The sequence below is a fragment of the Littorina saxatilis genome, linkage group LG2 (genome assembly GCF_037325665.1).
Source record: "Littorina saxatilis isolate snail1 linkage group LG2, US_GU_Lsax_2.0, whole genome shotgun sequence".
NCBI classification, from domain to species: Eukaryota; Metazoa; Mollusca; class Gastropoda; order Littorinimorpha; family Littorinidae; genus Littorina; species Littorina saxatilis.
The window spans coordinates 100,592,368-100,615,234 of record NC_090246.1 but is presented as its reverse complement, the minus strand read 5'-3'; the positions used below and the strand labels follow the sequence as shown (position 1 = coordinate 100,615,234).

The 22,867-nt window shown below is 45.6% G+C and overlaps 1 protein-coding gene and 1 long non-coding RNA gene across 10 annotated transcripts in view; both read left to right on the top strand.

Moving 5' to 3' along the window:
• Positions 1-22,867, top strand: part of LOC138960338 (dynein axonemal heavy chain 7-like) — a 128,991-nt gene that overhangs the window by 37,841 nt on the left and 68,283 nt on the right. For all 9 annotated transcript variants that reach the window (XM_070332202.1, XM_070332208.1, XM_070332201.1 and 6 more), the window contains 13 exons: positions 898-1,131; positions 2,059-2,172; positions 2,733-2,882; positions 4,469-4,651; positions 11,576-11,752; positions 12,112-12,243; positions 12,667-12,762; positions 13,105-13,230; positions 13,552-13,749; positions 14,931-15,086; positions 20,055-20,223; positions 22,066-22,192; positions 22,628-22,844. In XM_070332202.1, coding sequence (XP_070188303.1) covers positions 898-1,131; positions 2,059-2,172; positions 2,733-2,882; positions 4,469-4,651; positions 11,576-11,752; positions 12,112-12,243; positions 12,667-12,762; positions 13,105-13,230; positions 13,552-13,749; positions 14,931-15,086; positions 20,055-20,223; positions 22,066-22,192; positions 22,628-22,844 — 2,079 coding nt within the window. The remainder of the gene's footprint in view (positions 1-897; positions 1,132-2,058; positions 2,173-2,732; positions 2,883-4,468; positions 4,652-11,575; positions 11,753-12,111; positions 12,244-12,666; positions 12,763-13,104; positions 13,231-13,551; positions 13,750-14,930; positions 15,087-20,054; positions 20,224-22,065; positions 22,193-22,627; positions 22,845-22,867) is intronic.
• LOC138960337 (uncharacterized) lies at positions 15,574-19,107 on the top strand. Its single transcript, XR_011453948.1, has 2 exons — positions 15,574-15,786; positions 17,767-19,107. It is a non-coding gene; the product is annotated as an uncharacterized lncRNA (long non-coding RNA).

Sequence of the window (22,867 nt, the reverse complement as noted above, 5' to 3'; positions counted from 1 at the left end):
CCTACCTTCACATCCTGCTTGCCATCAGTTCAAATTTTACACTAGTTTGTTTTTATGCATCCCAAATGTAAATACTTGAAAGTAGCATATTTTGTACCTGCACCCTGTGTTAGTATCATCGCTTTTTGATCGTTGCAATGCTGGAAGGAGGATCAGGTAAATTATTGAGCATTCAGAGAGGCATTCCAAGTAACCATGGCTTTCCACACCTACCATTATTCCTTCTCGTGAGTCTCTGAAAGTAGCTTTCTGTGTTCCTTCAGTACACCTCATGCAGCCTTACATCCATTCTTATTTCCCTTCAACAGTCTTACATCCATTCTGATTTCCCTTCAACAGCCTTACATCCATTCTGATTTCCCTTCAACAGTCTTACATCCATTCTGATTTCCCTTCAACAGTCTTACATCCATTCTTATTTCCCTTCAACAGCCTTACATCCATTCTTATTTCCCTTCAACAGTCTTACATCCATTCTTATTTCCCTTCAACAGCCTTACATCCATTCTTATTTCCCTTCAACAGCCTTACATCCATTCTTATTTCCCTTCAACAGCCTTACATCCATTCTTATTTCCCTTCAACAGCCTTACATCCATTCTGATTTCCCTTCAACAGTCTTACATCCATTCTTATTTCCCTTCAACAGTCTTACATCCATTCTGATTTCCCTTCAACAGCCTTACATCCATTCTTATTTCCCTTCAACAGCCTTACATCCATTCTGATTTCCCTTCAACAGCCTTACATCCATTCTGATTTCCCTTCAACAGCCTTACATCCATTCTGATTTCCCTTCAACAGTCTTACATCCATTCTGATTTCCCTTCAACAGCCTTACATCCATTCTTATTTCCCTTCAACAGCCTTACATCCATTCTTATTTCCCTTCAACAGCTCAAGTACCCAGAGGAGGACGAGAACATCCTGATGCTGCGTTCCATCATCGACGTCAACTTGCCCAAGTTCTTGAACCACGATCTGCCGCTGTTCGACGGCATCACCTCAGACTTGTTCCCTGGAGTCAAGCTCCCGGAGCCAGACTACAAGGTGCTGAACGAGGCGGTGAAAGACGTCTGCGTCAAGATGAACCTCCAGTGCACCCCGTTCTTCCTCGAGAAGATCCAGCAGGTAGGGGGGACACTTTGGTTGAGGAACATTTGCAGGGACAAATAATACGTTTGGAATTTGCTGGGGAAGTGTTATTTATTCAAAGAATAAAACTCCTTTATGTTCTTCCTCTTTCGCTTACTTAAAAGTGTAAATGATATGGAATAAAAAACTTCTGTTTTTCCATAATGAATGTTGTCAGTTAATGATTACTAGATCAAAATGGACCAAGTTTGGCAGCTAGATATTTCTATTTTGTTTTTGCTTGTTTGTTGTGGTGGGTGTTGTGTTGTGTGGTGGTGGTTGTGTTGTGTTGTGTGGTGTGGTGGTGGTTGTGTTGTGTTGTGTTGAATGTGTTGTGTGGTGGTGGTTGTGTGGTGGTGGTTGTGTGGTGGTGGTTGTGTTGTGTTGTGTTGTGTGGTGGTGGGTGTGTGGTGGTGGTTGTGTTGTGTTGTGTTGGTGGTTGTGTGGTGTGGTGGTGGTTGTGTTGTGTTGTGTTGTGTGGTGGTGGTTGTGTGGTGGTGGTTGTGTTGTGTTGTGTTGTGTTGTGTTGTGTTGTGTGGTGGTGGTTGTGTTGTGTTGGTGGTTGTGTGGTTGTGTTGTGTTGTGTTGTGTTGTGTTGGTGGTTGTGTGGTGTGGTGGTGGTTGTGTGGTTGTGTTGTGTTGTGTTGTGTTGTGTGGTGGTGGTTGTGTGGTGGTGGTTGTGTTGTGTTGTATTGTGTTGGTGGTTGTGTGGTGTGGTGGTGGTTGTGTTGTGTTGTGTTGTGTTGTGTTGTGTTGTGTTAGCTGATCCTGTGTAATCTCTCTTCACAGTGCTTTCTTTTGAGACCTGTTTCTGTTTTGTTTAGCACTGAGTATTCTAGGTTAGCAAAGCAGATTAGCAGTGTGCTGAGACTGTAGGGACTGCTATCCTAATAATGAAACAACGGAAACAATTTTTTTCTCCAGGTTTACGAGATGATGATTGTGCGTCACGGCTTCATGATTGTTGGAGAACCGCTTGGTGGAAAGACCTCTTCCTACAGGGTTCTGGCTGGAGCCTTGGGAGAAATTCATGAGAAGGTGAGAATCCATGCATGAGTGAGCACACTGCTGCACTTACTGAGAGGCTATGAGAAAAGTGCTGCATCTGTTGTTCAGAAGCCTGTGGCTGGAACTTTGTGTTTATATGACCTGCCTTTGCCTTTTCCCCAAAGCAGAATTGCTTTCACTGGGGACTCTTACATAAGTATCATATAGTATATTCAGCTAGGTCTAACTGGACAGTAATACATGGTATGTATGCTTGGTAAACATAAATTAAGAGGTAAAAAAAACCACTAACATTTTTTTAGGGGATTTAGAGCTGAGTCCAAACGTTCATGTCTGTTAATTATAAGACACACCTTTTTATGAGGCATCTTAGACATGAGCAAATTTGTACTCACGATAGGTTTTCAAAAGTTTTTCTTCTGTATAAAGTCGTCTTTAATGAGGTCTCATGAAAAAGACAGACATTTGTTTAAGTCAAAATGAAAAAGGTTTCTAAAACACCCACCCACCAACATCAACACACACAAAAACTCTCCCGCCATTATCTTTTAATTTTATTTCAACATTGACAAATGTGGTGTGGTCTGCAGGGTCTGCTGGAGGAGAACAAGGTGCAGACCACAGTCATCAACCCCAAGGCCATCACCATGGGCCAGCTGTACGGCTGCTTCGACCCTGTCTCACACGAGTGGTCCGACGGAATCCTGGCCGTCAGCTACAGAGCTTTCGCCACCTCCACGGTCAGTATGTCGACGGTTTTTCTGTTCACATGATTCAATGTATTAGGCCTTGCTTTTTAGAAGCTTACATTTTTTGATAATTGTCGGTTTGCTATCTGACCATGAAGTTGGAATACCTCTGGGATGTGTTTACTGTGAACTTTCACTGAACTAAGTTTGTATTTTTATTTTGAAAAACATTTTTTTATGAGAGGTAATGCTGCATCATAGCTGCCAACCCTCCCTAGAAAACCGGGAAATTCCTAATTTTATGTCCAGTACCGGATTTTCCCGAATAGTGCAAAAGTTTCCAGATTAAAAAATGTTCGAGTATAATGACTGGAGTGTATTTTCAAGCACCTGTTCGCAGCGTAGTTTCACTTCTGAAATCTCGTTCAGCGCAAGGCTTCGTCACACAAACGCTGTGATCAAAATCGAAACTAAACGAGAATAGGCGAGATTTGTGGCTAGCGCATGCGCCTCAGTCGAATGTGGATGAGAAGCAGAAGAAGAAGCAGCAGCAGACGACCACAAAATGAAGAAAACAACGGTCCAGCGGCCGAAAGTCGGCCCAAAAGTTCTTGTAAAATGTCAAAAGAGTTACAAACAAGAGTATGACTTAATCTCCGAATCGACAAGACGCGGCATACATTTCGCGTTTTGCACCCAGTGCCGCGAAGATATCAGCATCGGACATGGAGGCCAGGGGGATAGTGAAGCTCATTCAAGAACAGCAAAACAAAGTAAAAGGAAGTAACTAACATAAACTATGATTCTGGTGCTGTTGTGAACTGTGATAGCAAAAGATATCTTCCCCCACACCATTGGAAGATGTGACTGTCAAGAAGTATGAAATACTGTAGAAGGGTTGAAGCTTGATGTGCATTGGTAAGTCACTAATCTACTCTCTCTCCAGCTCATTCTTCCTTTTTTGTGACAAAATTTGCTGCCAGAAACTGGCACTTATAATCCTCAGAATGCACCAGATTGCACCATTTTGCATCCTTTTTTTCAAAAATGTTCCGGGGGGGCATGCCCCCGGACCCCCCTAGCTTGGATCGGCGCTCATTACTCCCTATTTTTATCTGGAAAACGTTGGCAGTTATGCTGCATTATTTGTTTTGTGCCCAAGGGATCTACTACTTTGCTGTTATTTTGGTATACATGTAAATCAGATTCCTAATGGAAGTTGTTAGATTACTGTCTTTTGTTTGATCAATGAATGTCTTCAACATGGGATTGAGACAAAAAGCATCTGATCAAAGGAGCTGTCAGCTAAATCTCTTTCAGAGTAACTTTGGAAGAAGAACATGCCCTTTTTCATGTAGCTTCCTCACCAGAGAGTTTCCTGATGCTTTTCACAGCTGTGATGTTCTTCTTAAATTTCTTCTCCTGGTTCCATGCGAACCCAAGATCATATGTAGCTTCCTTGCCAGAGAGTTGATCTGCTGATACTTGTCACAGCTGTGAAGGTCTTGTTAACGTTCTTCCCCTTGTTCCATGGAGACCAAGACCCTGTAAAGCTTCCTGGTTAGAGAGTTGATCTCCTGATGCTTTTCACAGAAGTGATGCTTTCTTCTTAACGTTTTTGTCCTGGTTGCATGCAGACCCCAGACCGCAAGTGGCTGCTGTTTGACGGCCCTGTGGATGCCATCTGGATCGAGAACATGAACACAGTGCTGGACGACAACAAGAAGCTGTGTCTGATGAGCGGTGAGATCATCCAGCTTGCTTCCACCACCAACCTCATATTTGAGCCCATGGACCTGGAGGTTGCCTCTCCCGCTACGGTAAGAACCCCTGTCACTCATGCTGCTACTGTTACTGCGATACGAACATGCTTAAGAACATGTTCAGGCGGGTGCATCTCTCTCTCTCTTTCACCGTCTCCCCCATCCTTCCACAAATATGCACAAAGGTAAAAATTCTACTGCAGATACAAACACAAGAACACACTTAAATGTGCAGACACAATCTGACTGTTGTTCTGTCTGTCTGTCTGTCTGTCTGTCTGTCTGTCTGTCTGTCTGTCTCTCTCTCTCTCTCTCTCTCTCTCTCTCTCTCTCTCTCTCTCTCTCTCTCTCTCTCTCTCTCTCTCCCTCTTTCCCTCTCTCTCTCTCTCACTCACTCACACTCTCCCTCTCTCACACACACGCACACTCTTTGCCCTGTTCTACGCTTCAGTCTGGCAGAAAATACAGAAGACAGCATTCCCTTGACAATACTCCACATTGTGCTTTCTCCTTTATGTGCAGGTGTCCCGCTGTGGTATGATCTACATTCCCTTGACAATACTGGAAAATTTCTAAAGTAAATTTTCATTTCATTAATATACTTACCCGAATCACATATATAGCAGTTGACACCGTCTGGTATGCTAAGGTACTGAAAGCGCTACCCATCTTTAAAGTAATTAAAGGGAAGCAACCCCACACCAAAAAAGCTGGAACTAGCATATGGTAGTGAGCTACCCCCTGGGAGTTACCTCCCATTAGCTACTTCCCATCCCACGCACGTGGCTACTTCATTCCGGCTCAGAGAAAAACCGAAACAAACAGCGGGGCAGGCGGGAGGGACTTCGATATGTGATTCGGGTAAGTATATTAATGAAATGAAAATTTACTTTAGAAATTTTCCATTAAATTACATATTCTTACTCCGAATCACATATATAGCAGATAACATCAACATGGCGGTGGGCAAGAAATAAATCAAACTCACCATCACATTCTGGACAGGAACTGGCCGGCTGCTATAAGGGCAGGTAGACCGCGAGATCCATCCTGTCTGAGTGCAGCCACGTCTCGAAGATAGTAATTAATGAAAATATCTTCTGAGCGCCAGTAAGCCGTCGAGAGCACCTCGTCAAGCCGTTGCGAGCGAAGAACGGCCAAAGACGAAGACCACGCCCTAGTCTCATGGGCTCTGGCCGAGACCAGGGGAAAGGCAGGCTGAGCCCCCCCCCCACTTGTGTGACACCAACTGTAGGCTTGCCGAATAAGGGACGACACCCACCGGGCCAACGTAACTCTTGAAACGTCTTTCTCCCTTGAAGTGAGAAGAGAGATAAACAATAGCTTTTGTGAGGAGGAACGAACCGGCTGAGTCCGAGCCAAATACAGACGTAAGGCCCTAACTGGACAGTTGACCGAATCAGGGTCATCCGGAGCCAACGCGTTGGTCAAGGCCTTGACGCGAACCAACGGAGAGGCCTGCCCCGGAGCCTGATTCTTGGCCAGGAAGTCGGGACGGAAACGAAGAGATACTGAGCCGTCCGACTCGAACAAAATGTCACCTGGCAGACCCGACAGAGCGTGGACCTCGCTACCCCGTCGGGCCGTAGCCAAAAGAACCAGAAAAAGAGTCTTGCGAGTGAGATTGTAGAGACTCGACTCGCTCAAAGGCTCAAATTCCGCGGACCGCAAGAACGCTAAAACAAGGAACAGGTCCCACTTAGGAGCGGGCAAACGAGACCGGACCTCCTTGAGAGCAGCGCCCTTAATGACAGCAGCGATCACCCCCCCCACTTGAACAGATCGGCCGATCTGCTTGAGAGTAGCAGAGATCGCAGAGCGCCGGACCCTCATAGAGGAGACGGAGGCACCCTGCGAAAACATAAACGAGAGGTGGTTGGCGACCTGCATAGAGCGAGGAGCCACTGCAACCACCCCTTTAGCGGAACACCAGGAGGCCCAGGCCCTCCAGTGCGAGGCGTATACGGACGAGGTGGAAGCCCTATGGGAGCTGCCCACCAAGTCCAGCGTCGGAGAAGACGCACCAGAGCGCCTCAGTGAGTCCCGAACAACATCCACACGTGAAGCTTCAGAAGACTGGGCTCCTCGTGTGGAATGCCTGTTCGGGGCTGCACTAATTCCCCTCTTCGCAGAGAGAGAGGAATGGGAGGACCTTGGGCGAGCCGAAGCAGGTCTGGGAACCAGTCCTGCGACGGCCAGAGGGGCGCGACCAGAAGTAGAAGGGCCGGCCCCTCCAGCTCCGCCTTTCGAATTACTCGGCCGAGTAATGGGAAAGGCGGAAAGGCGTACGCCTCCAGACCCGTCCAGGGAATGTCCAGAGCGTTCACTCGCCAAGCCTGAGGGTCCGGGAATGGCGAGACGAACACCGGGAGCCTCTTCGAGAACCTGGTGGCAAACAGGTCGACGAGAGGCTTTGGGACTTGGGTCCAAAGGCGAAGCAGTGCCCCGTGAGTGACTGTCCACTCGGACTGAAGCACCCTGCCGGAGCGACTGAGAGCGTCCGCCAGAGTGTTCAGCCTCCCTGGAAGGTACCTGGCGGAGATCGAGATGCGGTGTTGGTAACACCACCTCAAGACCTCGCAGGTCCTGTCCGAGAGAGACGGGGACCGCGAGCCTCCCTGCTTGTTGATATAAGCTGCCACTGTCGTGTTGTCTGTAAACAGACGAACATGCTTGGCCTGCAGGGAGGGCAGAAACCGGGTGAGAGCTAGAGCTACTGCTTCTAGTTCCAGCCGGTTGATATGCCACTGGCTCTGTTCCACCGACCACAGACCTGACACCGTGTGTAGGTCCGTGTGAGCCCCCCACCCCAGCAAGGACGCGTCCGTGAACAGGTCCAAGTCCGGGGGAGGCAAGGCAATCGGAACCCCTCTGCACACCCACTCCGTGTCCAACCACGGGAGGGTGGTAGACTGGAACCATCCCTGGAGAGGGACGAGGACGTTCCAATCCACCCGAGTCGAGCCCACAAACGGCTTCAGAGCTGCCTGAAAAGGACGCTTGTGTACCCGACCCAGAGGGACCAACAGAGCCATGGATTCCATCTGTCCCAAGATGGAGGCAAGAGAGCGAAGGGGCGCCTGCAGGAGGGGCAAAGTCGAGCGTATCTGAGCTTGGAGCTTGTCCACCCTCTTTTGAGAGGGGCGGACAGTCCAAGCGACCGTGTCGAAGGACATCCCCAAGTAGGTGAACGTCTGCGACGGGGTCAGCTCCGACTTTGACGCGTTGATCGAGAACCCCAACGAGTGGGCTTCCCGAAGAACCGTCTGGGTATGCTGCGTGCAGCCTGCCTGGGACTGGTTCAGAACGAGCCAGTCGTCCAGGTAAACCCGCAGGCGGATACCCTGAGACCTCACCAGAGCGCCCAGCTGTCGGACCACCATGGTAAAAATCCATGGTGCGAGCGACAAACCGAAAGGGAGGGCGCGGAACTGGTAGACCTGCTCGTCCCACCGGAAACGAAGCCATTTCCGGTCGGACGGATGCACCAGGATGTGAAAGTATGCATCTGTCAGGTCTATGGAGGTCGCCCAATCTCCTGGGCGGAGAGAGTCTCTGACCTTGGCGGGCGTCTCCATCTTGAACTTTATCTCTCTCAAGAAAGTATTGAGAAAAGATAAGTCCAAGACCGGACGCCACGCCCCTGAAGCTTTGGGCACGGCGAAAAGGCGCCCGTAAAATCCCAGGGAGCTTTGGTCCAGGACCCTCTCCACTGCCCCCTTCTGCACCAGGGAGGCAACTTCCGTTTGCAGAACGGATCTTGCCTCCTGAGAGCAGGGGGGCTTGAAGCGTGGCGGATGTCGGGAAAGAGGAGCCTTCTCCTCCCGCCATAAGAGACGGAAGCCCGATCTCACAACTCCCACTATCCATTGGCTGTCTACTGAGACCATCCAATGGGTGAGTGCCCGGGAGAGGCCCCCCGCCATCACCAAAGTGGAGGGCGGGGGGGGGGTGAGACCGGGGGCGCTTCATTGGGGGTGAGGCTTGCTGTTAGAGCCGCCACGCCCCCTTCCCGACACTGTCTTCTTCTTGCCACCTCGAGAGCTCTGCTGAGCAGGCCTCTTTTGAGCAGGCTTGGGCTTGGAACTCGGCTGAGACTTCCCCTGCTGGGAAGGCTTAGCCTGCTTCGCGCCCTGTAGAGCCATGTCCAGGAACTGAGCGTCCTTGTTGGACTGAATCTCTGCCTGCCGAGCGACAAGCGCCATGTGGCCGAGCAGCGATCCCTCTACAACCGGAGACACACGTAGTGTGTCTCTGGTAGCCTGATCGGCAAACTGAGAGTTGGCAAGAAACAACTCCCTCCTTGTCAAGACCGCATGCGCGTATTGCAAAGAGGAGAGACGAGTCTGTTCCTCATTGACCTTCGCCAGGGCCGTAAGCAGGGAGGAGACATCATCCGCATTTTGCTCCTCACTGAGGGAAAAAGGGACAAGAGAGTCGGTCAACGACCGAGACAGTGCCCGCACCAGCGTCTCGGAGATGGAAGCCAGCTCCAAGAGCTGACGACCGATCTCCTCCAGGGAGATAAGAGTACCCTCCCGCACTGGCACAACCGAGTCAGACTTGACTGGTTTGACAAGCAAAGCCTGCAGCTCCTGCGTCACCGGTAAGATGGCACGCGGGAGAGCAAAGGAAGTGGTGAGGTTGCGGCTACGGACAGGGAAAGCAATCCTCTTCTGTGCAGAATGCACAAAGGAAGAGGACTGCCCTTCATCCGCAAGCCAACCACGAGCCCGTTCCGGAACCGGCCCAAAAGGTGCCAGAAGAGGGAACGGCTCAACCGGAATACCACTGCTCCGTTTGTTCGGGTGCACCAGAACTTGGGACAGGTGGTATGAGACAGACGGAGATTCCACAAACCGGAAGGAGGAAGCGTCATCCTTATCCGGCAGGAAGTCTGCCATAGCTGAAGGCGCCGCCGAAACGGAAGTAGCGGACGTCGCTACACCTTCTGCAAAATACCGCGAAGTCACCTCGGCTGCAGAGTCAAGAATGGACTTGAGCTGAGAGGAAAACACAGTACGGGTGTCTTCGCTGACCACTGACTGCAGTTCAGACTGATCCATCAGCGAAGAACGACCGTAGTCATCAACCACAGTGGCTGAAGGGTACTCTGGATGACCGGAAACCGGAAACCTGTACCCACGAACATCGTCCTGGTTTAAACCCTGCCCAGTAGGGAGAGGGTAAACCGGAACACCGTCCGAGAACGCCGGATGTGGTTGGGCGGAAGTCAAAACCTCAGCAGAGGAAAGAGACGACCGTCCGTGCTGAAGCACCGGAAGTGCAAAAGCATCACGCTGTTGTTCCCTCTCCGCCATCCAAGAGGAAGTGGACGGTAGAGGGACAGCGTGTCCGGCCGAAGCCGGAAATGCAGACACCATAACCGCCGGGGGCGGAAGCGGTGAATGCACGAACTGCGGCCGGAAGCCGTGAAGCCCGTAGGCCAGCTCATGATCCATCCCATCGCGGCTGGCATTGCGAGCAAGCGTGGGGGGACCTATGCTTCCGGCGGGAGCCGGAAGCGCAGTAACCGTAAACGGTCGCCGCTGCTGGCTAACAGAGTCCTGCTCTACAAGAGGAGGCCTGCCGCCAGCCGAAAGCAGGGAGTGACCCTGCGCACACGAACCGTTGCCCGCACGGGGCTGTCCAGGCGCTTCACGAGAGCAAGAGGACCGGTTCAACTTACTTGTAACGTCTCCACCCGAGACAGGAAGTTGAGGAGCGGAAACAGAAGAAACCTTCCCGGAAGAGAGGGACTGAGTGTCCCCCCCCGAAACCGGAACGGCAGCGCTAACTGGAGTAGACGAGCGCTGCATCTCTGTCTGTACCAGAGAGCGAATCTCCGGGATAAGAGTCTGCAAGAGAGAGGACACAATCGTCCCCTGGTCCGACGCCGACAAAGCAGAGGGCGCAGAAACAACAGTAGAACTAGCACAAACGGGGGTGCTAGAAAGCGGAGGTGAAATAGGCACTGACAAAATTGTGTTGCGTGCAGCGTCTGACACCAATACAACAGGCTTAGAGCTAGAGGACTTGGGCTTAATCTTGCCCTTAATGTCTCCTTTACCCTTACGTTTATCCTGGTCTGCCATGCTGACCAACAACAAACAAGAAACAAGCGAAAAAATTTCACAGAAAAAGTTACTGAAAACGAAAGTCCTAACGGACAGCTAAGCAGTAACTACAGCAAAATAAAAACGAACCAAGCTTGCAACACACAATGCACAAGCGTCAGTGAACACGCCACAAAATACAAGCCAGCAAAGCTAACTGTAAACAAAATGGCGAAAGCACAACAGGTTACTGACGAACAATGTCCAAAGGACAACAGACAGCAACCAACGCACAAGTTCGAAAACAGAAAAATACAGAACGAGCTCACCAAAACAGGCGCCCGCACGGGAGACAAGATGAGTTACGTGGCCGGCAGGTGAACGAAACAGCACAAGGCAGCCACAGTAGCGCACAGAAAATTCAATGACCTCTCACCAGGACAGCTGAAGTCGGAATGAAGTAGCCACGTGCGTGGGATGGGAAGTAGCTAATGGGAGGTAACTCCCAGGGGGTAGCTCACTACCATATGCTAGTTCCAGCTTTTTTGGTGTGGGGTTGCTTCCCTTTAATTACTTTAAAGATGGGTAGCGCTTTCAGTACCTTAGCATACCAGACGGTGTCAACTGCTATATATGTGATTCGGAGTAAGAATATGTAATTTAATCCACATTGTGCTTTCTCCTTTATGTGCAGGTGTCCCGCTGTGGTATGATCTACATTCCCTTGACAATACTCCACATTGTGCTTTCTCCTTTATGTGCAGGTGTCTCGCTGTGGTATGATCTACATTCCCTTGACAATACTCCACATTGTGCTTTCTCCTTTATGTGCAGGTGTCTCGCTGTGGTATGATCTACATTCCCTTGACAATACTCCACATTGTGCTTTCTCATTTATGTGCAGGTGTCTCGCTGTGGTATGATCTACATGGAGCCTCAGACGCTGGGATGGCGGCCACTGGTCAAGTCCTGGTGTAACGACCTGCCCAGCACTATCGACGAAACACACAAGTCCATCATCAACGACCTGTTTGAGAGGTTCATAGATCCCTGCCTTACGCTTGTGCGCAAAAAACTGAAGGTGAGAAACACGTTGGTAAACTTGCATGAATCAGTGGTGGAATCATGCAAGCATGTTGCAAGTGATAATTGTGAAGCGTGAGAACATTCTCTCTTTCTTTGTTGCGTGTGTGTGTATTTGTGTGCATGCGTGTGTGTGCATGTTTGTATATGTGTGTTCATTTCTACATTGTTTCATACAAATCTCATGAGCAGTAAAAAGTAAGTTTTGATGCTGTTATTATAGTATGCCTTGGTCTGGACTTCATCAACAGCAGAACATATAACATCACAAATATACAAACACCGCACTGTAACATGACCCGCTTTTTATTGCATATAATAAGGAATGCATAATACGTTTGGTGGTTTTGTCAACAGGAGCTGTCTCCCACCACAGATTCCAACTTGGTGAAGTCTGTGATGAGTCTGATTGACTGCCTGCTGGATGAGTTCCATGATGAGGGAAAGATCGCTCAGCTTGAGGAGCGAGAAATGATCACCTGGCTCGAGGTATCTTCATAGTCATTTAGTCTTGGTGCTAAAAGCACAAGCACGCTACCCCTATATGTTGTGTTTCTTTTGCTACTTTCTAAATGCATGAGATTTTGTCAGATTTTCTGAAATGTTCAAATGTTCAGAGATCATTGTTGAAATTCCCAGATTGCACAAGATTACACAATTTTGAATCTTTCTTTTTTTTTTTTTTAAGGGGGGAGGGGGTACTTTTTATTGTTTCATGACTATGCCTACTTACTTTTCTTCCTCGCCCACTCAAAAGAGGACTGAAAAATAAGGAAGGGGATGGGTTACAAGCGCACAATATATGAGAATGGCTGACGATTCCAACTTAAGCAGACTGGGTACGTCAGTCTTTTTCCAGAATCTGTTGAAAGTGAGGTTGATTTGTTCACTTTCTTGTGCCTTTTTTTCCAGAGCGTCTTCTTCTTTGCCCTAACCTGGGGTTGTGGTGGCAGCACAGACGACAATGGACGCTCCAAGTTTGACAAGCTTGTGCGGGAACTCATCTCTGTGAGTAACAGACTTGAAGCTGTCTTGTTAGTGAATGCAAAGTTTGGTTTTGTATTCACTGAACTCATCTCTTTGAGTAACAGAGTTGAGCCTGTCATTCCAGTGATTGCAAAGTTTGGTTTTGTATACACGGAAGAAATTCTGGCGTCTTTTTTGTAGTAATATAAAACATCCTTATATGGTAGCAGAAATGTCACGATGGTGTAAATGTAATTGAGAAAGTAGGGACTGAAGCAGCCACAGGAACTGCAAAAGTACTACAGAGTTTTTGATTCACTGTAGCAATCAGAAGTCGTCGTAACGTCTGTGTACATTTCTTCATTTATGTGTGTTTGTGAACAGGGCGGCATGACAGAGGAGACAAGAAAAATGCTGACTCTCCCAGAAGCGACAGAAGCGCCCATGAAGCCTTTCCTGAACCCTTTCCCCCCCAAGGGCAAGATTTACGACTACAAGTTTGTAAAAGAGGTCAGTTTGTGCTTGTCGCCTTCCGGTTGATTTTGTGACAGTGGTGTTTGAGCTCATCTTCCTGTCTGCATGCCTATACCTGCATGTCCGTCTTCTTGTCTGTCTGCTGGTCTGTCTGTTAATTGCCTGTCTAATCCTCCTTGTTTTTTGTGGTTATTTGGCCAAGGATTATTAAGTTGTATTGTATTCAAGACAGCGCTTTGCGTTTGCTATCCTAGCATAATGGGCTTGATAAGAACGTATTTCTCCTGCTTCTTCTTTTCCTCCGCTTTTTTCTTCCTTTTCTTCTTCTTCTGACGACTGTTGCTTGCTGTGCGGCAGGGGTCAGGCAAGTGGGTTTCATGGTCGGAAGAAATCAAAGACACACCCCCCATCTCCAAGGACGCTCTGTTCAACGAGATCATCGTGCCCACAGTGGACACCGTCAGGTACACCGTCCTCATGTCCATGCTGGTCAAACACGAGAAGCCCTGCCTCTTTGTTGGACCCACCGGAACCGGCAAAAGTTGCTATATCACTGTGAGTCATAGATTTAGTTCATATGTAGTTAATCGGGGGGTGATATGGTATTGTTATGTGGCTCTATACTGAGAGTGAGAGCCCCCATACACCGCTTGAAGACACCACTTCAAACGGGATAGAAAGAACCCAGCCCCCCTCATAAAAATTTTTTTTAACAAATAAAGAAAAAGTGTACGGAGTCTGCATGATAACTGATCTACAGTAAACCCTCCCACTAACGACCTTGAAAATGTCCAGAAAAATCGGTCGTAAAAAGGAGGGGTCTTTATTGGGAGTTTGGGAGGTATAATTTTTTTCACAGGGGTGGCAACTGTTGGGCAGTTCAGTCTTGAAAGTTGTGTCTGTTATCCTATTTGTGTTCCCATTTGTTGTGCATATGGATAAGCATGATGTACGTGCATACACCAGCGCACAGACGGGCAGACATAACACACACACACACACGCACGCGCGTGCGCACGCGCGGTCTCATAGGTAAAACTCGCTGATTGACCCCGGGTAAGAAGGTCAGTGTCTGTAACCTGGGACAGGAAGGTTTCCTCTCAGACATCAAAGGAGACCGTCCCATAGGTAAAACTTGCTCATTGGCAAGTATGGGTCATTGACCCGAGGTCTCAGTTGGTGAGCACACACTCACAGAATACGTACACAGCAATTCATTATTGAGATGTTGTTCTAACTGCCCCTACCAAACCCCTCCCCCTACTTCGAGGACAGTCCTTCAATTGTGACAGCAATAGGTGAGAAGATGACAGCCGTAGGCCACTGGACTTGCATGCACTACTGACTACAGACTTCCACCCCTGACTCTTGATGCGTGACTAATGGCGTGCGTGTTCCGCGTGTGCTGCGTAATTACGACCTTTGACACTCACTGGTTAAAAGGTCAAAGTCGTTATTGACTCTAAGTTGGTAGGTCGGTCGTCCGAAAAAGGAGGGCGTCGTTCTTGGGAGATTAGTTACAGTGTGAAAAGCATCCGTGCCGAGAAAATCGGTCGGCAAAAGGAGGGGGTCGTTCTTGGGAGGTTAGTTACAGTGTGAAAATCATCCGTGCCGAGAAAATCGGTCGGCAAAAGGAGGGGGTCGTTCTTGGGAGAGGTCGTTACGGGAGGTTCCACTGTATTAAGCCCCTCAGCAATATCTGGACAACTCTCAGTGTAAGGATTTTTGATGTGCAGGACTTTTTGCTAACGAAACTGGACAAAAACGTGTACAAGCCCAACATCGTCAACTTCTCAGCCCAGACGACGGCCAACCAGACACAGAACATCATCATGTCCAAGCTGGACAAAAGGCGCAAGGGTGTCTTTGGGCCGCCCCTCAACAAGAAGGCTGTGAGTATTTGCCTGCTTCCTTCAGGCTTTTAAGGCGAGACCGGGTAGGCAAAATGAGTTTTTTTTGGTCTCATCCACCTTTTTGGGGTTGTTGCATTTTTCACACCTTTGAACATCCTGGAATGCATTCAATAATCTGCTTTTGTCATTTTAGACATGTATTCATGTAAATAAAACCATTTTCAAACCGATGTTTTGTTGTTTTTGTCTGTGTTTTATCAAAAAAATCGAAAAAATGGTCTACTTTGGATACTCCGTGCTGGTAAATGTGCGCACATGACATGACCCTTCGCTGTTCAAACTGTGTGGAAATTTCCGTTCTTCAAGATGACGTCATCACCGTTGGGGAATTTCCGTTGACATAGGCACAAAGAGAGAGAATCCGTTCCAACCGAAACCCCGGAATTAATATATGCAAATATATGTAGGTCAAAGGCATTTGGCGCAAGCGCAGTAGACAACTTATCAGTCCCCCGGTGTCAACAAATCCATGACATTTTCACCGATACAGCAGCATTTTTCAAAGTTTTGAGCTGCGGAGAACAACCCTAACATTGGAAATGTTCGGCATAGTGGCAAGAAATATCAGAGAAAGATGAACCAGCAGCAGCGAACAGTAGAAGGAAGTAACAACACTCCGAAATGAACCAACATGATCGAATTGAAGCAGACGACATTCTAAGATTCTTGACTCGACGAGGTGGGTTTTGCTTCTTTCTCTTTTCGATCTTGTTTGTTTGATAACGTGATTTATTGCAGATTGTTATGTTGTTGTTGTTGTAAGAATGTGTTAGGGTTTGTAGGTAAATGATAAACAGTTTGTGTCTGAAGTATTTTGCGGGTTTCTTGATCCAATTTACTGACCATGCCGCCGCCGCAACCCCCCCCCCCCACTCCCCCCCCCCCCCCCGCCCCTCCCTCCCTCGATCATCTCTGTGATATCGTCTTCACAACCCCTATTTTATTGTTCTTCGCTGGCCAGTCCTTGAGAGCTTACTATGGTGTAACATGTCATCATTATTCTTTGTCTGTGGTCAAACTGAGAAGCAGCATCTGAGCGATGTACGACTGACACAGTTTCTGTTTCTGGTCATTGACCGTAGGAAAATAAGTACCCTACTAGAGAGCGTTCTCGAATTCTAAAGGATTGGTTTACACCAGCATGGCTGACCAACCTATCATTGACAGCAATATTGTTGTCAAATCTTTTCCATTAACTAAGGAATAAAAAAATAGATCCAATTTACTTCACCAAAGAAAAAAAAAGAGTTAAACTAAAGGACTGGGGATGCAACTCATGAATCAAAAGCATAAAGATCACCTGCAAACAGTGCTAGGTTTAGGAAATCTGAAAATGTATACACACACACAGAACACTCAGAACACACACACACACACACACACACACACACACACACACACACACACACACACACACACACACACACACACACACACACACACAAAACAGACAACAGACAAGAAACAAGCAAATACATAGCAAGTGTGATGAAATGAATTAATATTAAAAGAAAAATATGAAAAGAAAGGAAGAAAGAAAGAAAATAATTCAGCTAGTTTCAGTATTAGTTCCTGTGTGTATCATTGTATGTGATTGTGTGGTTACTCAAATCCCATTGTCCCGCAGTGGGGCACTGCGGTTATGAAATTAAAAGCCCCTCCTGTTTTTGGAACCGCAGGAGCTTTCTAGTTTGCTGTTAGGTAGATTTTTGGTTCCTCTTTCCTGTCATGCTCTCTTTTTCTTCATGAATTCTTTTCTTTTTTCTGCCTTCTTGCTCATTCACCTGTATTTTTTCCAAAAATCTCTTCTCTTGCCGCTTGTCTCGCGATTCATGTATAGTTTAATCTGTTAGTGTTCTGATGTAAGTCCAGCAGTAGATAGGTTAAGCCTATTTTAACATACTGGAAACTGGTAATCTTCCAGTAGGTATTAATTTAGTTTTACTAAAGCCTGCTGGGACACAAGTAATGGGTTAGTGCATTTGTAAACAGGAATCGCTTGACAAGTGGCCTCCTTCATCCCCCCCTTCCTCGTCCTGATATGGCTCTGCGTAGTCGGCTGGACATTAAGCAACAAATAAACAAACAAACAAACAAATCCCATTGTAAACTTGACATGTAAATTTTGTGATAGGGGCTGGTATGTATATATGGGATAACCTTCTGTGAGGTTTAGTGTGTGACAGGGTGAGAATACTTTGATTTCTTTTGCTTTTTCGTGGCTGCTTTTATTTTCAATTATTTATCATTATATATATTAAAACATACACTTTTTTGTCATTAAGTTGTGTGTGTTTGGGTATTAATAAGTAGTGCAAATCCACATGTAATGAGTATGAGTCACTGTTAAATTAATGAATGTCTTTTGTGTGTGTGTGTGTGTGTGTGTGTGTGTTCGTCAACCGACATATGTGGGTACGAGCCGCTGAGGTGGTTGTAAGAAAACCCGCCTGGTTCAGTGGTTGGGGGCTGATTGGGATTTCTGATTTACCGGCCTAGCCAAAAAGTTGAGGTACACCCCATGTAACATGGTCATTTGCAAAATAAAGTACAAGCACTTGTTGACGTTTATATTGAGTCTTAAAATTTGCAGCTTATTACAAACAAAAACCATGGACAGTTGTATCAAATATTAAATCAGTGTTTGTGTATTTATTAGGTTGGAGCAAGGGGAGAACCAGTCCTCCTGTGGTGGCAGCGAGGAGAAAGATTGACCTGATGGAAAAGTTTGCTAAACCGGAACTACCCTCTTCCACAGCAGAAACATCAGCTTTGCCATCTTCTGACCAACCATAAGAAGATACAGATACTTTGCCATCTTCTGACCCATCACAAGCAGATATGGATACTGGTACTGTGCAACGTCACTCCGCTGACATGTGTTGGGCTTTTGTCAACATTGATCAGCTCAATCTATTGCTGAAAGGTCTATATCCTGTACTGAATGCTTGTCTGATAGCAGTCTGATTATGAAAGAAGGTGATGCATCAGCCCAAGGATTTGCACAGGCCCTGCATCTGGAGTGCATATGAGTGTCCATTCAAGTCTGCAGTTGTTTACTCTTCTCCCGGTGTTTGCAACGCTTCGGGTGGTAAAGTTGCATTTAAAATAATCCGCGTATGACCATGTTGGTACATGGAAAGGGACATTCAGCTTTACAGAAATTTGCTGCAGTGTTAGGATTGAGCACAGAAATACTGTAATTAAAATGTTGCAACTTTTGAATGGCTTGATAGCTTTGTTCCATTTGTGTATATATAATTATGTAATGCTGTTGATGATTTGTGAAGCATCATTTCTATGCAATGGAATAAGAAATCAGTGCATCCGTTGGGTTTTTATGAGTCTGACAGTTTGGTTCTGATCAATATTTTCATATCAGCACAAACACAGATAATTGACTTTTTTAATGTTTTCATATGATTTTTTTTTAAATTAAAAAAATCTGATAATTTGATTATCAAATCATTTCCCCTTCATAGTTAAAGTGTTATTCTGGTTAAAAAAAACCACCCCATTAATTCAAGCTCTACTGTGGTACTAGTTTACCGGGGTACTAGTGAGACTCTTTTACATGCTGTTTTCTCTACATGTAATTTGAGACAAAATGTGGTAATTAAAATGTAACTTTTGAATGGCTAGATGGATTTGTTCCAATTTTGTATATGTTGTTTATGATTTGTGAAGCACCATTTCTGTGCATGGAATAAGAATACAGTGGATTCCTTGTGTTTTTATGAGTCCGACAGTTTCGTTTTGATTCATATCTGCACTAACATAGATGAGTTTTCAAATGATTTTTAAAAAAAAGTCCGGATAATTTGATCGTCAAATCATTTCCCCATCATAGTAAAGTGGTCATTCTGATAAAAACATATGAATTCAGGGTGCACTGTGCTACTTGTTTTTGTATGTACTGGTTCAAATCTTTAAAATGCTGTTTTCTCTGAATGTAATTTTCAGACAAAACGCTACAATTAAAATGTTGCAACTTTTGAAAGGCTTGATGGATTTGTTCAGTTTTTGTATATGTTGTTTATGAGTTGTACAGCATCAGTTCTGTGCATGGAATAAGAGTTCAGTGCATTGGTTGGGTTTTTATGAGTCTGACAGTTAGGATCTCATGTATTTTTCTTATCAGAACTGAACCGGTAACTGAAAATGCTAAATTAAAATAATATATTGCTTAGAAATGCTTTTCGATGCACAGAATTATTAAACACACACATATTGCTGCAAAGAAGAAAAATTGGATCAAAACATGCACTGGTTCACAAACTGCAACATTTTAAAAAAAGCACATTTTATAACGTTTTTTTCACATTTTGGTGAATAAAACCCCCAAAAATTGCTTTTCACTCAAAATTTAAAATGGTTTCCCTTAATTAGGTTATTCTGCTTGCAAAAATCAAACAAACAGCAAGCTGTTTCCAAAAAAAAAAAAAGTGCTTGCCTACCCTGTCTCCCCTTAACTCATTCCAGCTGGATTCAGGAATAACTTTTAATGATTCACTTTAGTAAGTAAAACTTTTCTCATCCTTAATTCAGTCAGCAAAACTGTTAAAACATCTTTTTAGTTAAGCTAAGCTTCCAGTTGATCAGTGCATAAATAGACCTGTGGTATCTGTGTATGTGGCACTTACCACTTTGTGTGTAAGCTTTTTTGGCAGGCCTTTGTGATGGATGGATTCTGTCCTGTGGGAGAATTCAGTATTTGCATGATTTCACTGGTGATATGTCTCTTGTTTTCACCAGAGGTCTTTCAAATTTGGAGCAGATTATAATGTTGCTTTGGTTTGCCAGTAATCTGTCCTACCCTTTGTGAGATTGTGATTTTGTTACACACTCTCCTTGCTCAGATTGTCTTTGTGGACGACTTGAACATGCCGATGTGCGAGACATACCCTTTGAGAGATTGTAATTTTGTTGCACACCATCTTTGCTCAGATTGTCTTTGTGGACGACTTGAACATGCCGATGCGCGAGACGTACGGCGCCCAGCCCCCCATTGAGCTGCTGCGGCAGTGGCTTGACCACTGGAATTGGTACGACCTGAAGGACACCACGGCCATCAAGCTGGTAGACCTGCAGTTCGTGGGTGCCATGGGACCCCCAGGTCGGTGTTTGTCTGTTGCTCTGTATAGGACTGAGTCGATCTGTTTAACCCCAAGAATGAAGTTTAGTGGCATAATTAAAGATAATTTGTGTCTGCAACATTTTGTACATTAATTGACAAGATCTGAGGATGAAACGTGTTCATTTTTATATTTAGTCAAGTTTTGACTAAATATTTTAACATCGAGGGGGAATCGAGACGAGGGTCGTGGTGTATGTGTGTGTGTGTGTGTCTGTGCGTGTGTGTGTGTAGAGCGATTCAGAGTAAACTACTGGACCGATCTTTATGAAATTTTACAGGAGAGTCCTGGGTATGATATCCCCAGCTGTTTTTTTCATTTTTTCGATAAATGTATTTTATGATGTCATATCCGGCTTTTTGTAAAAGTTGAGGTGGCACTGTCACACCCTCATTTTTCAATAAAATTTATTGAAATTTTGGCCAAGCAATCTTTGACGAAGGCCGGACTTCGGTATTGCATTTCAGCATGGAGGCTTACAAAGTAATTGATGACTTTGGTCATTAAAAATCTGAACATTGTAATTAAAATTATTTTTTTATAAAACGATCCAAAATTACTTTTATTTTATTCTTCATCATGTTCTGATTCCAAAAACATATAAATATGTTATATTTGGATTAAAAACAAGCTCTGAAAATTAAAAATATAAAAATTATGATTAAAATTAAATTTCCGAAATCGTTTTAAAAACTATTTCATCTTATTCCTTGTCGGTTCCTGATTCCAAAAGCATATAGATATGATATGTTTGGATTAAAAACACGCTCAGAAAGTTAAAACGAAGAGAGGTACAGTAAAGCGTGCTATGAAGCACAGCGCAACCGCTACCGCGCCAAACAAGCTCGTCACTTTCACTGCCTTTTGCACTAGCGGCGGACTACGTTCAGTTTCATTCTGTGAGTTCCACAGCTTGACTAAATGTAGTTATTTCGCCTTACGCGACTTGTTAATTCTTGTCATTCTCTCAGGTGCCAGGAGACTGGTTCCACACAACTGTCACGTACGCTTGTCATACCAGCTCTATTCTGAGCACTTACATACCTTTGTTACGTACATCTTAACCTTAACGCTCTGCCTCATTTTTGAGTCACTTGAGAAAAAGTGACTCTATGTAATGGGTCAGTGTTAGTCTGTCCGGCCGGCCGGCCGTCCGGCCGTCCGTAGACACCACCTTAACGTTGGACTTTTCTCGGAAACTATCAAAGCGATCGGGCTCATATTTTGTTTAGTCGTGACCTCCAATGACCTCTACACTTTAACGATGGTTTCGTTGACCTTTGACCTTTTTCAAGGTCACAGGTCAGCGTCAAAGGAAAAATTAGACATTTTATATCTTTGACAAAGTTCATCGGATGTGATTGAAACTTTGTAGGATTATTCTTTACATCAAAGTATTTACATCTGTAGCCTTTTACGAACGTTATCAGAAAAACAAGGGAGATAACTAGCCTTTTCTGTTCGGCAACACACAACTTAACGTTGGGCTTTTCTCGGAAACTATAAAAGTGACCGGGCTCAAATTTTATGTGAACGTGACTCATTGTGTTGTGAATAGCAATTTCTTCCTGTCCATCTGATGCCTCATATAATATTCAGAACTGCGAAAGTGACTCGATCGAGCGTTTGCTCTTCTTGTTTTAATTTTAATTTTATTTTATAAGGGTACAAGTCTGTGTGGGAGTTGAACACTGATTCAATTTAATTTGTATGTACAATTGAATTGTTCCATTTGACACAGTGCTTCTTGTTTGTGTTCCCTCAGTGTCAGCTGATGTTGTGGAGGTAAGTGCAGCATATTAAGATCATTGTCTGTCATGCAGGTGGTGGACGTAACATAGTGACGCCACGTTTCCTTCGCCATTTGAACACCATCACCATCAACGAGTTTGATGACGACACCATGAACACCATTTTCCGCAACATCATGGAGTGGCACATCTCTGCAAAGTACGTGCTGGTATCTAAACGCTGACTTATTTTTCATTATGTTTGATGTTTTGAATACAACATCATGGAGTGGCACATCTCTGCAAAGTACGTGCTGGTATCTAAACGCTGACTTATTTTTCATTATGTTTGATGTTTTGAATACAAAAGACATTTGAAAGTAATACCAGCATAGAAGTGTGTGTGAGTTTGCATACCATCATTTACTCATACACACAAACACATACACAAACACACACACAAACATGCAGACACACAAACAAAAAGTACAAACACACACACACACACACACAGTCACACAAACACACACACACACACACTCTCTCTCTCTCTATCTCTATCTCTATCTCTATTTCTCTCTCTCTCCCTTTTTCCTCTTCCTCTGCAAACAAAACCTGACTAAACTAACAAAGCAACCCTTCTGTGCTCCACCAGGGGCTTCAGCAACGAGTTCAAGCCGTGTGTGGAGCAGATTGTGTCGGGCACACTGATGGTGTACAAGGAGGCCATGGTCAACCTGCTGCCCACGCCCATGAAGTCCCACTACCTCTTCAACCTGCGTGACTTTGCCCGTGTCATTCAGGGCATCCTGCTCTCAAACCCAGAGACCACAGAAGACCCTGGCTCGCTCAAGAGGCTGTGGGTTCACGAGGTCAGATTTGCTGTCGATTTTGT